Here is an 18,296-nt window from a genome sequence, read left to right on the forward strand (position 1 = left end):
GTTTTCTAGAGCAGAATTGAATATTCACAAATCACGCAGCAAACTCGTTACAGCAAGCCACAACGAGCAAGCACTTATCAGATTAGGTTTGTGATGTCCCACTAATTGGCTAACGAAAGTCACATGGCCAAGCCCATAGTCAGTGCGGGACAGGTCTACACAAGGGAGTGGATACCATAAGGCATGATTCATTGAGACCACTACTGTAATAATCTACCACTAACACCTAGCTGGGAAATGACTGATCTAGTTATCAGACTTTCAGCAATCTGTTTTTCGAGCCAACACACGAAACTAGTGTCCCAAAGGCTGTTGGGAATGGGTTCTTAGTGAGGAGCTTTTCCAAACATTACTTCCCAGGCCCTATCCCAGCCCAATGAGTCAGAATGTCTTGAGAGTAAGAGCTATGGGGGACAGACTGGTAGTAACCCCAAGAACTTGTGACTGAAATAACTGTAGAGAATTTCAACACACATTGGGGGGTACCGGGTTTTAAAGACAACAAAGACACAATCTCCATAACTCAAAAGAACTTGCAGTTTCCACAGAGCACATTCTTGTCATTAATATAGAGAGGCATTGCCCGCCCTGCCTCCCCCCCGCCCCCAAGTTGCTTTCCATGTTTAAGTTAGAGCAGTGGTTCTCAAACTTCGCGTGCATGGGTATGAAGTGGAGTGCTTGTTAAAACAGAGGACTGGGCCCAACTCCTAGCTTTTGATTCAGGTCTAGGTGGAGTACATAAATTTGCATGTCTAACAAGCTCTGCTGCTCAGGGACCATACTTGGAGAATCTTTGAATGAGAGCAGTAGGATTTAGTGATAATATTCTTCCCTTGACTCACATTTATATATTGCACTTACAAGTTTATAGGACATCTGCTACTTAAAAGGTCTTGGGCTGGGTGCAGCAGCGGGTGTAAGAATAGGATTTAGATCTTGATTACACTTGAGCAGATTTAGTCTTTAAGCAGATCTATTCTCTAAAACAGAAAGCCTAAGTGTCATTAGACAGGTTCAGATGAAGCCAAGATCATCTGTCTTAGGAAGAGAGAAAGGAAAGCTTGGAGTAGGAGACTCTTCGGGCTGGGTCTTGAAAGAGGCCTAGGACCTGATCATGTGAAAATAGTGGAGAACTGCAGAATTCTTTCTGTTTTGGCATAGATAAGACAAACAAAACTTGAAAAACACCCGGAAAAGATCTTGCCTCCAGGGCTTCAGCATAACAATCTTCAAGCTGCTGGCATGGAGGAAGTGTTCTCAGAGTCAAGGGCTCAGTTTCAAACTCTTCTGGGGAAGGGGTAGAACTGGCCTCGCCCTCTCTTAGGAGGTCCCAGAGTGGGCGTATCAGAGATTGGAGTGTGTCTGGCCTAGGCCACGGTGGGCGCTGACTTAGCAAAAAGAGAGGCTCGGGCGCTTCAATCTCCAAAAGATTCTGCGAGATTCAGAGCAGTAGCGAGACTCTCCCGAGTGGCCTGACTGATATCCGCCTGGCCGGAGCCTGGCGAGGTGGATCAGTAAGCTGGAGCATCGTTCGGAAGAAGCCCCAGATTTAGGCGTGGCGCTAAGGCCGGTCGACTGATAGCTGCGTTACCCCGCGGGACGAGAGGTTCAAAGCTCTTGATATTCTCCTCGCTGGACCCAAAAGTGGCGGATGCCAGCACCACGGGCGCACGCCCTCTGCCTCCATTTCCACGCACTGGAGGGGGTGTGGACGCGTGTGCACGTTCCCCACCCTGGAGGGAGCGCAGCACGGGGGGCCTGCAGACTGCGCCTGCGCGGCGCCGCCGCCTCCCCGCCGCTTTCCTTTGCTCCGCCCTGCTACCCCTCGGACCGCCGCTAGGGGTAGCGGCGGCGGCTGCGGGCTGAGAGCGTGGAGGCTTTGAGGGCGCGGAAGCCAAACGGAGTGGGTACGAGGACAGGCAGGAGGGTGGGAAAGCCGGCGGGAGAAAAGGGCGGCGCTGGAGGAGGGCGGCGCGCGGCTGACTCATCCCGCTGAAGGAGCCGACTGACAGACACAAACCCTCGGCCAAGCCGCCCGCCCGCCCCGCTCCTCCTCAGCCGGGCGGCGCCCGCCCGCCCGCCCTCTCCCGGAGCTCCCCCGGCCCGACCGCCTCAGACAAAGTTTTTCTCGTCGGAGGGACCGGAGCCGCCGCGGGCCTTTTGGAAGGGAACGGGGACGAAAGAGGAGGCGAGAGCGGTGCGGGCCCGGGGAGTGCATGGTGCCCGGCGCGTCGGCTGCCGGTCAGGAGGACATCGGGGCGGGGTCGGCCGAGCCCAGCGCCTTCTTCTAGCCTCCGCCTCGCCAGGAATCGCCCTCCCGGACTGCCGCGGGGGTCTCCGCGCCCCAGCCCGCCATGTCCCGGCTGCTGCCGCTGCTGAGGAGCCGGACCGCGCGCAGCCTGAGGCCGGGCCCGGCCGCCGCCGCCGCCGCCGCCGCCGCACCCCGCCCGCCGTCCTGGTGCTGCTGTGGGCGGGGGCTGCTGGCGCTCGCGTTCCCTGGCGGCTCCTTCGGCAGCCCCCGGGGGCTGGGCACCCACCCCAAGAAGGAGCCCATGGAGGCGCTGAACACGGCGCAGGGCGCGCGCGACTTCATTTACAGCCTGCACTCCACCGAGAGGAGCTGCCTGCTCAAGGAGCTGCACCGCTTCGAGTCCATTGCCATCGCCCAAGGTGAGGGGCGTGGGTGGGGGGCGAGCCCGTGGGCCCGGCGCCCTCCCCTGCCCCGCCTGTCCCAGGAACCCCCGCCGCCGCTCCACCCACCCGCCGGGCCCCACGCCTGGGACGTCCGAGGGGGGCAACTTTCCGCTTCCTGAGTGTCCGTCCCCGGGGCAGGTAGGACAGGCGCCGATGGTGCCAGACTAGCCAGGTCCAACGCTCGGCCGGTTCCTCCCCAGGCTCAGAAGCCTGAGCTTCAGCCCAAATTGCCAGCCGATACTGTTGATTTTGTTTTGATTTGCTTCGTGCCAACCTTCCCCAGCCCTCCTGTCCCTCTGAGCCCTTGCCGCTTTCTTGTGACGGTGCTGCCGTGCAGGTGGCATGCCGTGCCTCCTCCAAAAGTGCTACAAACCCGAGAGGCAGGAAGAAACTTTCTGGAATGGTTGTGAAGCGAAGATGTATGCATGTCCAAAAGAAGGGATGTTGCTTCAGAAGGCAGAGATGCTCTCAGCTGTTTGTTTGCACACACATCTAGTTGTATTAATTTGAGCAGCCGAAGGAAGCATTTTTAGAGAATGGAAAGAATAGATCAAACCAGCAACTGCAGATAACGTACTTGCAAGCCCATGTAGGTTCGGTGCTGCGCTACTTAATACTTTATAGTTTTTGTTGTTTCCCCAGAGGTTGAAAGAATGAAGTAAATAAGAAGGTATTTTTCTGGGAATCTGTGGTTCCACAAGGAAAAGCAGACTTATGCTCAAAGTAAATGGAAACGGAGAAAGCAAAGCTATTTTTAAGCTAACATGTTAAAATGGGATATTTTTAAAACCAGTGCAGAATGCTGGTAGGTCAGAATTTGAGTACAGCTGAAAAAGCTAAAATTTCAGAAAATCGAAAGGATGAAAGGAACAAAAGATGAAATCATTCAGTGTTAAAATATTTTTGTCATTTAAATATGATAACAGGCAAAATACATTGCTACTATTTTATATTACATTCTGATGTGATTGAAAGATGTTTACTGCCCCCGCCCCAAGTTGATAGGTACGTAAACATTCCATAGATTACTTACCTTTAGAGCACATCGATTTGGAATATGGCACTTGATTTGCTAGGGACACTCGAAGGTGTTTCTTTGGCCTATGTACAGGAATGGAGGAAAGACTTATCTGCCTCACGTAAGCTTGACTTATCTATAGTACTTCTGAAACTTTGTGTGAGTTGTGCCTTTTCACTGCTTTTTTCCCTCGGTTCGGGGAATTGTGGACCAATTTATAGTATTGGATGATTCAAAACATTGTGTACACACAATGCCTTTACAGGAAACTGTAATATCTCAATCAATTCACTTTTTAAATGTGTAATCATGTTATATAAAGTCATAACTGAATACTAGCATATTTGTAAGCTATGTGTATACGCAGTGGGCGGTTTTAAAATATTCAGTTCTGAAAATGAACTTCTTGAAAAACGATATAGATACTCATGTGCTGAAGCATTCATTTTAGTAATCTTTCTCCATGGACAAGACTATTTGAACCCACATTTGACCTTTTCTAAGTAATTTCTTGGTAATTCTTCATTAGCATTTTTTACAAGATTGGAGGCCCCTTTAATATGATTTTATGACAGTTCTTTAAAAGCATGTCCTGCAATACAACTGGATAAATTTTGCCTCATAAGTTATTGTTTTAGCACATGTCAGCAATATTGCAGTAGGGATGCTATAGTTTCCAATGAAGATATTTAAAATTTAACATGGTTTTAAGTTTTCTGGAAAGGACTTGTAAACTTCAGTCAATGGAAATCAGTTAGCATCAATTATACTTAATAAGTATGTAAGCTATATGAAAGAGAAGTTAGTAATTTGTCTTTGTTCAAGATAAACAGCCAAGGATATAGGAAACATTGTGGTGGTCAAATGCTTATTTCCTATTTATATGTTAAAGAACTTCGAGGTATAAATCAACTATTTTTACCAGTGTTGATGTCTAAATTATTGTCTTTTGAGTCGAATGATGCTTATTGATACTACTGCTTTATAGTACTATGAAGATAACTGGAATCATCACTAATAAATGATCTTATTCATTAATCATTAAAGGTAAAGAGGATTTTATTATGTTTTGAATGTATACAGCTCATTCGTTGCTAGAATCAACTTTTCCCAAATGAAAAATTCCTGTTTTTCTTTTATTGTTGCTTTTTGAGTGTTTTTAAATACCCAACTCATATACTAAATGTGTGTATACTTGGTGTACTTTATAATGAAATAAATTCTGTTAAAAGTGCTTTTTCTTATAAGAAATCTTATGTGTTCTTGGAAAGGATGCTTGTATGATTTAATGAAGTGTTTTGGGTTTGGTGTGGATACATTACAGGAAAAAAAAATCATCTATGCTTTGATAGGACAGGAATCTACTACTGAAATTTGGAACTTTTGCCCTTATCGTTCTTATGTGTTTATCAGTAGGCATGTGATAGAGTCTGACAAGATAAAGCTTTAGAATCAATTTATAATAGATAAGGCAGACTTTGTGGGATGTCTTATCATAGCTGCATAAGATATTGTGATTTTTAAATTACAAATTGATTTCCTCCCCAATTTTAAAAAAAGTTGATGTTGCATTATCAACTTACCTGCTCAACCTGGTCTCTTTCCAGAAGCAGTCCATATTCTCTTGGTAATACATTATTGGTTTGTTGTTTTTACACATAGGACTGGCAAGCTGACATTATTACAGTTGCTTTTCAATTTTAGCTAAGATTTTTAAAATAAATTTATTTCCCAATTCTTGCAATGACTATTTCTACTTATAATCATTTTTATAACCTTTTAAAATACAGTCATCTCTTGATATTTGCAGGGGAGGGGAGGGTGGATTGGTTCTAGGACCCCTGCAGATGCAAGGAAATCCTCAGATACTCGTCCCCTGTATAAAATGGTACAATATTTGCATATAACCTACACACATCCTCCTGTATAGTTTAAATTGTCTCTGTTATTTATAATACCTAATACAATGTAAATGATATATAAATAGTTACAATACGTATTGTTTAGGGAATGACAAGAAAAAAATGTCTGTATATGCTTGTTAAGATGCAGATGTCTAACTACATAGCACTTGCCATCAACAACATAACATTTTTTTCTAATGTTTTTGATCTGGTCCAATCTCTGGATGTGGAACCTGTGGATACGGAGGGATGACTGAATGGCAGTTTGGTTTTAGATGGATGACCAATGGCATGGCTCATTGTATTAGTTATACATTGCTGTATAACAAATTACCCCAAAACATAGTGGCTTGAAACAAACATGTAGTCTCACAGTTTCTGAGGATCAGGAATCCTGGAGCAGCTTAGTGAGTTATAAAAGCCACAGTCTTTTATAACTCAGTCTTAGAAGAGATAGTCCATCTCTTTTGCTGTAGTACATCCTGTTCTGACTCAGGGTCTCTCATGAAGTTATAGTCAAGCTTTCAACTCGGGCTGCATCATCTAAAATCTTGACTGGAGCTGGAGGATCCATTATCAGGGAGACTCACGTACATGGCTATTGGCTGGAAGTCTCGATTCTTTGCCATAAAGGCCTCTTCACAGGGCTGCCTAAGTGTTCTCGAGCATGGCAGCTGGCTTCCTCCAGAGCAAATGATGAATCTTAGACAGAATCTAAACTAGAAGCCACAGTCTTTTATAACTCAGTCTTAGAAGAGATAGTCCATCTCTTTTGCCCTAGTACATTGTGGGAAGGTACTAATACAGGGTGTAAAACCAGGAGGTGGAAATCATTGGGGGCAATCTTAGAGGCAACCTTCCCCACTTACTTAAGGTGTTGTAATTAATGTTCATTGTAAAATTACACAGAGATAAGAGCTGGCTTTTGGGGAGGCAAAATAAAAGATTTGATTTGAAAAAAGGAACTTCTTAGGGAATATTTTTGTTAACATATGGCAATTTTAACATATAGCAAATAAGAGATGTGTTGAGGTGGACAGAGCAGTTGTTTTCTTTCTTTTTTTTTTTAATCAGTGTTAGATCTTAATCAGCTTGCATTACACTGTTACCACATACTGTGTCTCAGTATGTGATAATTGTGTATATTTTAAATTTGTTTTTTTCCATTACCACATACCTCTTCTCAGTATGTGGTAATTGTGTATATTTACCATTTATTTACATTCATATAAATACACCATATAACTTTAAACTCTAACCTTGTAGTTTCTCATAATTCATGATTATTTATGTAAGGTAGGATGAGGAGATTCATTTTGAGAACTTACCGTATAGCATAAGGGGCCTTTGGCAAATTGAAAGGTTATAAGATAAAAAGCCGATACTAAAGTGGATACCTAGAATGCTTAGAAACAAATAAGATTTTTCATGGAGGTCTGATCCACTAGAAATCTCGGACTCTTAACAAGAACATTCCCATTTTTCTCAGCCTGTTGATCAGGATCATGTGAGAAAGTAGCAACCACGTCAAGCTATTAACCTCTGGAATCAATTGGGTTTTTATGCAAAGAGAAAAAGAAAGGGCAAGAAAAACATTTCATACTCCAAATTAAGATATGTGAATAAAGATATTTCAGAGTCTTGGTTGAAATAGTAAAAGAGGAATAAAGAATGTGTAGCCCTAAGAAAAGAAAAGCCGGAATGAGGTTATGAAGTATGAGTTGAGTCAGCAGGAGGGAGAGATCTCTAATAAACTGAGAGTGTCTATATCTTGGGCCTAGGTAAATTAAATGAAGCATTGCCACAATCTATTATTTTACCAATATGGGAAGCCCCTAATTATATCAATATATTCCAACAAGCTTGAGTCTGAATACTTTAGAGTTACTGGGCATATTGGAGTGGCCTTATTACTAGGGATTACTGCTAGTAGAGAACAGATAAGGTTTTTTGTTGTAGTTGTTGTTTTCATTATAAGTTGGATATATACTACTTAACCGTCTTCAGTCGTCACTCACATATAACTTGATGTCCAGAGTTATGTAAGATTTATAACAACCACCATTCTATTATATCTCATGATTTTGTGGATCAGGAATATAGGCAGGGTTCAGCTGGATGATTCATCTGTTTTATGTGGCATCTTTGTAAACTTAAGGTCACTCCATAAACTGCAGCTGGCAGATGGGCTGGTCACAGGGTCCAAGATGGCTTCACATCTGGCACATTGGTGGAGATGACTGGAAGGCTGGGTTCAGCTGGTACGGTTGAACTGAGTAGCTGCCTGTGACCTCACCAGAATAACACTCTCAGAATTATTGCAGTAGTTAGATGACAGGCCAAGACTCCCAGAGAAAATGTTCCAAGTGGGTTAGATAGAAGCTTTAAGACTTTGTATTATATTTCTATTGTCGCTATGACAGATTACCACACATTTAGTGGCTTAAAACAACACAGATATATTCTCTTAGTGTTCTGGAGGTCTGAAGTACAAAATAAGAGCTAAGGAAGGGGCTAAAATAAACGTGTCAGCAAAGTGCTATCCTGCTGGAGGCTCCACAGTAGACTCTTTTCCTTGTCTCTTGCAGCTTTTGACATTCCTTAGTTCCTGGCTGCATCACGCTAATCTCTACTTTGGTTGTCACATCATCTTCACCCTCATTGACCTTTTTTTACTTCCCCTTTGTGAGGACCCTTGTGATTATATTTAGGATCTACCTGGATAATCTCACTTTCTCAAAACTCTTAATTTAATCACACCCACAAAATCTACTTTGCCACATGAGGTAACATATTCACAGGTTGGAAGATCAGGATGTGGACACAATTGGGGGCCATTACTCAACCTACTACATACTTGTTATGACCTACCTTTGGAAGTCCCAGAAGTCATTTCTGCTGCATGCTATTGGTTAAGCAAGTCACTAGGGGCAGTCTAGATTCAAGGGATGGGAAATTAGGAGGAGGTATCCATGCATAATAGTTGTAGTTTGTTCCTTTCTGTCAGTCCACTTAAAAAAATTAATCATTTCTGTTGGAAATCTTGTATTACATCTTTCTCTGTTAATGCAACCCATTAACATATTAGGTTTTTGTTTAAGACTTTTGAACATTAATTATTCTAGTAGAGTGATTCCTTTTATATATTGAGATATATAGGACTCCTTCCTCTATATTAGGATTTCTCAACATTGGCACTATTAACATTTTGAGCTGGATAATTCTTTGTTGTGGGGATCCTCCAGGAGGATCCTTGGCACCATCCTTGTCCTCTACCCCTTAGATGACAGTACCCTCCTACCCTCCTCACCCCCAGTCGTGTCAACTAAAAGCGTTTCTAGATGCTGCCAACTGTTCCATGGAGAATACGTGGGGAGGAGAGGAGGAAGGTAGCAAAATTGCCCTGGTTGAGAGCCATTGCTTTATAAAAAAAATGCTATAGGCTGTTTCTTTTTCCTTCTTCTGCATTATCTCTCCTCTTCCATCATGCATTGATACTTGCTATTATCAATATATTCTCTTTACTTCTAGCTCCTTGCCTTATTTTACATTTATTTGTTTCTCGATAAGGACAGAAAAGTAACTCCTTACCTCCTTATCCAACTCCTTACCGTTCTATCAAATAAAAGAGCTTTGTGATAACTTTTTTTTGATTGTGATGTCTCTTCTAACTTCTTAACTAAATTTGAAATCTTAGACACTTAGAAAATATGGCTTCAAATAAGTTAAAGTGTTACAGTTTAATTTGCTGTTGTCCATCTCAATAGTCACTTATTGCTTACTTTTAAAATTTTTTTTATTTTTATTATGGTGACATTGGTTAATGAAATCCAGTAAGTTTCAAGCGTACAATTCAACAGTAAGTCATATATATATTGTATTGTGTCTTCACTGCCCACAGTTAGATTTCTTTCTGTCACCACATATTTAACCCCTTTTATCCCATCTATCTTCCCCCTCCCCTCCACCTCTGGTAACCACTCGTCTGTTGTCCATGTCGATGAGTCTCTTTTTGTTTGTCATGTTTGTTTGTTGCTTTTAGGTTTATATCCCACATATAAGTGATATCATGTAGTTTTTAACTTTTTTTGCCTGGCTTATTTCACTTAGCATAATTATTTCAAGGTCCGTCCATGTTGTCGCAAATGGCAGTATTTCACCTCTTCTTATGGCTGGGTAATATTCCATTGTTTATATTTACCACAGCTTCTTTATCCAATCATCTTATTGTAGGACACTTTGGTTGCTTCCGTGTCCCGCCACTGTGAATCATGCTGCTGTGAACATCGGTGTGCAAATATCTTTTCAGATACATGTTTTCAAGTGTTTGGGGTAAATACCCAACAGAGGGATTGCTGGATCATATGATAGATCAATTCTTAGTTTTTTGAGGAAACTCCATACTGTTTTCCATAGTGTCTGTACCAGTTTACAATCCCACCAGCAGTGTCTGAGGGTTTCTTTTTCTCTGTATTCTCTCCAACTCTAGTTATTACTTGTCCTGTTGATTATAGCTATTCTAACGGGTGTGAGATGGTATCTCATTGTGGTTTTGATTTATGTTTCCTTAATAGCTAGCGATGTTGAGCATCCTTTCATACATTTGTTGGCCATTTGTGTGTCTTCTTGGGAGAAGTGTCTATTCAGGTCCTCTGCACATTTTTTAGTTGCATTGTTTTTTTTTGTTGTTGTTATTGAGTTGTATGAGTTCTTTGTATATTTTGGATATTATGCCCTTATCGGAGGAGTTGCTTGCAAATATATTTTCCCATTCAGATGGTTGTTTTTTTACCTTGTCGACAGTTCCTTTTGCTGTGCAGAAGCTTTTTAGTTTGATATATTGCTTTTTACAGCAATCGTAACAATCAAATTTTTTATAAACATTTCATGGATAGGAAAATTGAGATAATATAAAGTCTGCAATTTCTAGGGTCATCCAGGAGGTCAGGTGGAACTAAAGGTAATGGATAATCTTGACTGTTGGGGATAACCTGTACTGAACCATTATTAGTTGAGATTGTTTCAGTTTTCCTAAAAATATTGATGAATTTTTGTATCTACACTCTTGTCCAGTTTTCATTGGCATGTCAGTGTAATAAAGTCAACTAGAACAAATAAAAATTAAATCTGAGTGCAGATTTTATCAGCATTTTTCTCGTCAGCTGAAATAATTAGTATGTAGATTTATAGGGCTCTAGCCTTGTTTCTGACTCATAGATTTATGTCTGCTTTAGGTTAAATGAAAACAACCACATAAAAACACGTAGTTATATGTTAAAATATAATAACCTCACACTATCTGGTAAATGAGAAATCTTCAAGAGTTTCTCATGTCTAGAATCTAGACAAAGGACTTTGCTGGTAACAAGATGTCATTCCCTTTAAACTCTGAAACATTTACTTTGATGGCTTTTGTTGGAAGCATATTTGAACATACTGTATTTTTCTTTGTCTTAGTAAAAGTATAATGAGCACAGTTTAGCTTCTACTAGATGTCAGAGTCCTTTTTTACTGTATTTTAATGCAGTATTTTCTTTGAGGCTACTTCTATTTGTAGACATACTAGTAATCACACAACATGCCTCTAGAACACTGTACCATTTCAGTTGGCATGCTTTTAGACTCTGTCCTAGTGGTAGTGAAATGTGCTGGGTTTATAGTGTCTCTCTCCCTCCCCTCCAATGCACTCAGATTATTCTGCTGTATTCTCATTCATCCCTTGTGGTTGTGGTAAACTCTTTTCTGCTGAGTAAGGAGTTCTGCTTCTTGGCATCTCTGTTCTTTCTAACGTCAGCTCTTTGTCACTCATCTATGTGGTTTTTATTGTTTCTTTTTCTTTCATTTTCATTTTTTTTTATCCCACTATGCTTCTTAATAAAATTTAATCCTGATAGACATTTCAAGGTCATAGACCACTACTCTCCTTAGTCTTTCCAGCTAGCTAGTTGCATCTTTCACATTGTTATTGGTCTTTGACTCTTCAGATCTCACATTGAAGATCTTGTGTGTTTTTAAAAGTACAAAAAACATTTGTACTTTTAAAAACAGCCTGGTTTTATTATAACAACTTCTGAATATATACTGTACAAATATTGTACAAATGTTTCTTATGTTTTATAGAAGATATTCTACAGCTACCACTATTGCTGCTGCTAGCACCATTTTCCTTACAACTACTTAGCAATTATTAAGTATTTGCTGTGTGTCAAACATACTGAACTACGTGAGTTTTTGTTTATTTCTCCTGGAGAGAGACAGGATGATCTATATTCTGTAGATAAAGAAACTGAGGCAAAGAGGAGCTTGCCCAAGATCCTACAACCTGTGTGGCAGAGTAGAGTTTTTAACTTAGGTTTGTTTGACTCTAAAACCTTTGTTCTTATTATTACACCTTTTATTATACCTTTCTGTATACTTATACTTGGGATTTTTAACACATGCTGGGAAAAAGGTTACACCTCAGATGCTGAATAAAAGTCACACATCTTAGTCTACCTTCTGTATGTTTGCAAAACATACGACATTCAACACAAAAGCAAATAACGACATTGTTACTTTGAAAATAAGGGAAATCAAAGTAAAATCATTGTGCACTAAAAGTTTATAAATTATGTGAGACTTTCGGAAAAGTCAGAAAACTAGTATTTGAGACTCCAATTTTTCTCTAGATTTTTGAATGATATAAAAAAAGTATATCTAATATACTTTTCATAGAAAAGTTATCCAAACTTTGAAAATCTGTTTACTTAAATACTTGTTAACTCTCTCTGCTATGTAATAGACACTGTTGGGAGTATATTAGTAAATTAAGTTGGCACAATGCTCTTATGAAGCTTACACTTTTGGAAGAGGAAATATATGATTAATAAATTAAGTAACTACGGCCATGCCTCCTTGAACAAGCCCGATCCTGTCTGATCTCGGAAGCTAAGCAGGGTCAGGCCTGATTAGTACCTGGATGGGAGACCACTTAGGAAGACCAGGTGCTGTGGGTGTAAAAAATAATAAATAAATAAATAAATAAATAAATAAATAAATAGATAGATAGATAAATAAGGGATTGTAGATTGACAAGATCCTTGCAATCTGCGAGGTCAACCAAGGGTTGCCTCGCCTAAAAAATAAAAAATAAATAAATAATAAATTAATTAAATAAAGTAATTATAGGTAGTGTATGCTGTTAGTATAAACAGAATGACACTTTAGATAAGGTGATCTGGGAAGGCCTTTGTGTAGGTGATATTTAAGCTGAAGATAAAAGATTGAGAAGAAGCCAGTTATTCAGACAGCTGAAGGAAGAGCATTCTGAAGAAAAAACAAATACCAAGACCCTGAGATAGGAAGGGACTTGGCATGGCATAGGAATCCACAGATAGCAAACACGAGTGGAACTTGATGAACGAAGGGGAGAGTGGAATGAGATGAGATGGGCAGGTAGGCAGAAGCCAGATTAGTCAGGGCTTTTCTAGGTAAACCACCGGAAAGCCATTCGAAAGTTTAAACACAAGAGTGAAATAATGAGATTTCAAGAGCACTTTGGCTGCTAATGGAGAGCGCATTGAAGGGTGCACATGCATAAGGTGGGAGACCTTTTAGGAAGCTGTTGAAGTAGTCTAGACTAGGGATGGTGGTGGCTTAGACTACGTGGCCATGGAAACAAAGAAGAGATGGATTTAAGATATGTTTCTGAGAGTCAACTGATGAGATTTGCTAATAGGTTAGAAAGGAGCAGGTACTTAAAAGAAAGAAAATAGAAAGTGATGACTTTAGGTTTCTGACTGTAGTGATTGAGTAAAAGGTGATGCTATTAACTGTGAGAGAGAAGACAGAAAAAAATAGATTTGGGGGATGAAAATTAAAGTGTTAATTTTAGATACTTCAAGTTTAAGGGACCTTGCGAATGTGAATGGAGAATACAAGTAATTAGGGGGGTGTGTTTGTGTGCGCGTGTGTGCGTGTGTGCGTGTGTGTGTGTGTGTATTTATAACATGAATCTGGAACTCATGGGAAGATGTAATTGTATATAGATGGAGAAGATGACCAGGAGAGAACTCAAAAGCACCAAAGTTTATTGGAAGGGAAGAGGAATGAGAGTCAGAAACTAGAAAGAGACTGAGAGGAGTGTCCACAAAGATGGAAAAAATAACAAGAATAGTGTATTCCAGAAGCTAAGTGAACAAGATGGTGGGAATGATTCGATGCTTTAGATGGGACAAGTAGTGGGAAGACTGGGGGGAAAAAGAAGGCCCATAGGATTTGTCAGATGTAGTTTTATGAGAACTTTGTAGGAAGAAACCAGATTTTAGCTGGCTGAGGAGGGATTATCGATAAAGAAGCATTCAATTCCTTAAAGAGAACTTTGCGTAGTGCTGCTATACTATAGCAGCTTGAGTACTACTAGGATTTGAATCTCTTTACTCACAGGTTAGAAGTCTGAACTTACTTTAAATATTTGTTACTAGTGTACTCATTTTTTTACAGACAGTTCTGTGCAGAATTCTAGTTCATCAGAGAAAAATAAAATCATACCCCTTTTTAGCAGAATTGTATAGAAAATATGCAGGCCATTTAGCAGGTAAGATCTTTTCATTTTCTTTGGTAAGAAACTTATAGAAATAAAGATGATCTGAAACTCCATTTTTTAAATTAAAATACTGGAGAGGTAGGAGTAACATTTTTTTCCCCTAGGATATAGTTCTTTCAGTGCTAAAACTGAGACAGTCCCTGGCAAACTGGACAGTTAGTCACCCCGCCTGCCCTAAGGGTGACAGTATTTTTACCCTCCTAACAGATTGAGGCTTTGGACTTATAGGAGAGATTGAAAAAAGGATCCAGGTAGAATTTCATGTCCCTTTTGTACAACTGCTTTTCCCCTCCTGCAGGTCTACACCACAATGACACTTTCTTAAGGCTCCTCTCTTAGAATTTTTTTGTGTCTGGTGGGATTTCTGGTGAAAGAATCTGCAAGAAAGTACACAGTCCCACAACTTTTGTGTACCCTAGTGCCTTCTCGCTGTCCCTCCAGCCCTTACTCTGCCTTCACCTGTTCCCGTACTATTCTAGCTGTACCCTTCATATGGTGTCTGGTTGCACTGAAGTAAGCTAGTGCTAATGTCCCTTCTGTCCTTGCGGGGGCCTGCCTTTATTTTGATTTAGGCCAAGTTATTTGCTCTGTGACTTCAGTCTTCTTATGGGTTTGGTTCGAAATAAGTCATGAACTTGAATTTAGTTTGACTTCATTTCACCGTAAGAGTGTTGGCAGTGCTCTTTGTAGCTCTCTACATCCCACAGTGGAAGCTAGAACCTTGCTTCACAAAGTTTAATGTACGTATAAAATCATCTGAGAATCTTATTAATGCAGATTCTGCTTCAGTAGGTTTAAGATTCTGCATTTCTAACAAGTTCCCAGTGGTTTCAATGCTGCAGGTCCAGCGACCATATTTTGAATAGCAAGGTTAGCGAAGGTGGGTTTGTTTTTGTTTTTAAGGTGGGAAAGAGTTGAAGTGAAGAAAATAAACTCGGGCATGCTTGCATTGTGAAAGGAAACAGGCAAGCAGATGTGAGAATGATAATGTAAGATGTGGCACATTTGGTGAGCTGGCAGAATTTTATGTTTGTGAGAAAGATCTTTAAAAAAGATCATGGTTTAAAAAACATTATCCTAGCTTTTTTTTTTTTCTCTTCAAAAGGGCTTCTCAAAGGCGTTAGGAAAAAAAAATGGGAATTGTTAACTGATTTTATAGCTATACAGTGGTCACTTTCGAGTAATAAGTGCTGTGTAACAGATGTATTCATCTCTTTGTGTTCCTCTTTATTTCCTGTTATTACCTTGAACATACTGTCCATTGGTTAGTCTCTTTTTTCAGTGAACCATGGGCCCAGTCATACCGTTTTTTCTTCTGCTTTCTTTCATCCTGTTCTTCATCCTGTGCTTTCCCCAGTTAACTTTGTATTACTTTGTAAATTTTGAAACAGTCCCAAATTTATAGAAAAATTTCAAGTATAGTACAATAAGTTTTTTTTTTCTTCCTAAATCATCTGAGGATAAGTTGCTGACATGATGCTCTGTCATCCCTGTCACAGGTTAATAAGTTCCTCGGGAAGCAGTCTCTGAGATAGAGATTCACATGCATGAAGTTTATTGGGGAGTGCTGTTGGACTCCTTACTTAGGAAGGGAAGAGAAGGAAGCAGTTTGGGGCAGAGGTAGAAGTAATGCAGTCTCAATGGAAGCCTCAGCTGACCCTGTGGATAGTGTTGGAGATAGGATGACCCTTCAGTGTTGTCCTGAGTTGGTGAGAGGTCTGGGACTCTACCTCTGTGAAAATGAGCTGTTGATTGTGGACTTCCCTGGGCAGGATACAGAGGCTAAGGCAACATTCTTAGCTGAGGCAGTCCCCCAGGATGTGGGGATGTTGACAGTGCTGTTGAACTGCTGCCATTTGAGAGACTCCAGATACGCAGAGGAGCCTAGAGGAGGTGAACTTATTATGGACAGAAGTGAGGAGGTTGTGTGAAAACGATGATGATGTTTTAGAGGAGGTGACTGGTAAAAACTTCACTCTAAAGAGACTCTCAGATATTTCATGACATTGAAAATACAAAAAGGCTAAATGCCGTCAGCTAATCCAGACTTGGAAAGGAGAGTGACAGTTCACCAAGGCATAGAAGAGATGCTTGCTCCCTGTTGTAAGTTATTTGATGAGTGCCAGCTAGCACTGTTGAAGCTGCTCTTGATCCCTTTTTTACAAAGAAAGAAAACACTTTAATTTTCAGTATTTCTAATATTTTAAATTACAGTATACTAAATATTAGTTTTACTATTTAAAAATTTTCCTTTATAACTGTCAGTGTGAGAGTTTAAATTTTTTTTTATTAAGGTGTAATTGACAGACAATATTGTATTAGTTTCAAATGAACACAGTAATAATTTGATATTTGTATATATTGCAAAATGATCACCACAATCAATCTAGTTAACATCCGTCACCATACATGGTTTCAGGTTTTTTTTCTTGTGAGTTTTTAATGTGAAAAGAAATTTTAAGGTCACAGAGCAGTTGTAATTTTCTCCATTGCTCTGCATGGTTTCAGCCTGCATTGTCAGTTTCATAGCCCCACGCTACTGTGCGAAGCGAGGACTGCCTCTATTCTAGCATATTTTACTTTAAAATTTCATAAATATTTTTTATTTATACATATTTTATTTACTTTATTGCTTGAACACATTTTGATTTTAAAATATTTTTAGCATGCAGATATCCCAAACCTGAGATTACCATTGTGACGCAAGCAAAGGAGATATCATCAGCAGAGACCCCTGATAGTTTTGGTATAGTACAATGTTAACAGTGTTGGTTGTCCATTAGATGTTTATTGCAAGTAACAAAGCATCTGTTTTACATAACTTCTTGTTGGTTTGAAATAGCATGATTTAGTTATAACGATAATCTTTTTTTTTGTCAAGTGTTTTAGACTGTCTAAGAACTATTTTTATTATCTAATCCTAGACTCTGTGAATGTGATGGAATAATAATTGCATGCTTAACTGAAGGATTAAATTTATGACCTTAACAAAAGACAAAAATCACTTATTTTTAATTATATTTAAATAGTGTATTTTAAAAATTATTGAAATAGCCACAGCAAGTGAGACATAAGAAACAAAAAAGATTATAAGTTTCTTTAGGATGAATGAGTAGGAAAAAAGGACCACTAGATGTTGAGAACCACTGGCAGATGGTTTCTAGTCCTTTCAGCACTAACATCCTCTGAAAGAATTTTTATTTTGGGAATGATTGAAAGGGGAAAAGATAATGTATTAACTGAAAAAAAAATCTCTTCTTGTTCCTAGTATTAAGCAATTTTATTTTAAAATGAATATCTTCTGGGGAATCTATGTAACCATACCCACAGAGAATAGTCCAAGGTGAATTATTATTTTTTCATAGTTCATTTTAAGTTTTCCATCTGTAATATAATATATTCATGTATAATATAGTTACAGATTTTCTGACCTTAAAGCTATATAATACTGTCTCTATACCTAATAAGTTAAAGTAATAAGATCTATTTTTAAAAGTTGTACTATTGTTTTAATATCTTAGTCTCTTTTTAAAAAGGAATATCATTATATTTAGTAATTATTTTCTTTGTCTTCCTTTGGCATGAAGGAAGGGAAGGAATATAGTCTCTGTGTTAAGTAGTATACAAGTTAGGTGAAATCAACCACTAATCCATGGTATTTGATTATCCAAAAAAAACCCCAAAACTCCTCGAAACGACAGCTATAGGGGAAATAGCTTACCTCCAGTATTTACTATTTCTTAGGCCAGAGGTAAACAATTAACAGGTTAGTGTATTAATAAGGTTAATACAGGTGATGATTCGTTGGGCACTATCTTTTTCATTACTACTGACCAGCTCCTGTCCTCAATTGTTATGCCACTGGCCTCCCTCAACTCAGGAACTAATTAGTTGTCCTTAGATAAACTGGATACCAGTTTGGGGTGCCAGAAAGCCCCAAGTCACATGTTCCATTCCCCAGAAGATTAGTTAATGAGGTGACAGTATTATATGCTCTAAGTATAAATTTTTTGCTACATAATGTACATGTTGCAGGAAAACTTTATATGCTAAATAAAATTTAAAAAATCACACTCAAATGCTTTTTTGGGTCTTA

The 18,296-nt window shown here is 39.6% G+C and overlaps 1 protein-coding gene and 1 pseudogene across 1 annotated transcript in view; both read left to right on the top strand.

The window, feature by feature from the left end:
- The first annotated feature begins 1,864 nt into the window (after window positions 1-1,864).
- The window catches only part of TMEM65 (transmembrane protein 65), a 41,506-nt gene continuing 25,074 nt past the window's right edge, over window positions 1,865-18,296 (top strand). The window contains exon 1 of the mRNA XM_039853988.1: window positions 1,865-2,670. Coding sequence (XP_039709922.1) covers window positions 2,355-2,670 — 316 coding nt within the window. The 5' untranslated portion in view covers window positions 1,865-2,354. The remainder of the gene's footprint in view (window positions 2,671-18,296) is intronic.
- LOC120595737 (uncharacterized) lies at window positions 12,493-12,611 on the top strand (annotated as a pseudogene).

This window comes from Pteropus medius, unplaced genomic scaffold, assembly GCF_902729225.1.
Source record: "Pteropus medius unplaced genomic scaffold, Ma_sr-lr_union100, whole genome shotgun sequence".
In the NCBI taxonomy this organism is placed as follows: Eukaryota; Metazoa; Chordata; class Mammalia; order Chiroptera; family Pteropodidae; genus Pteropus; species Pteropus medius.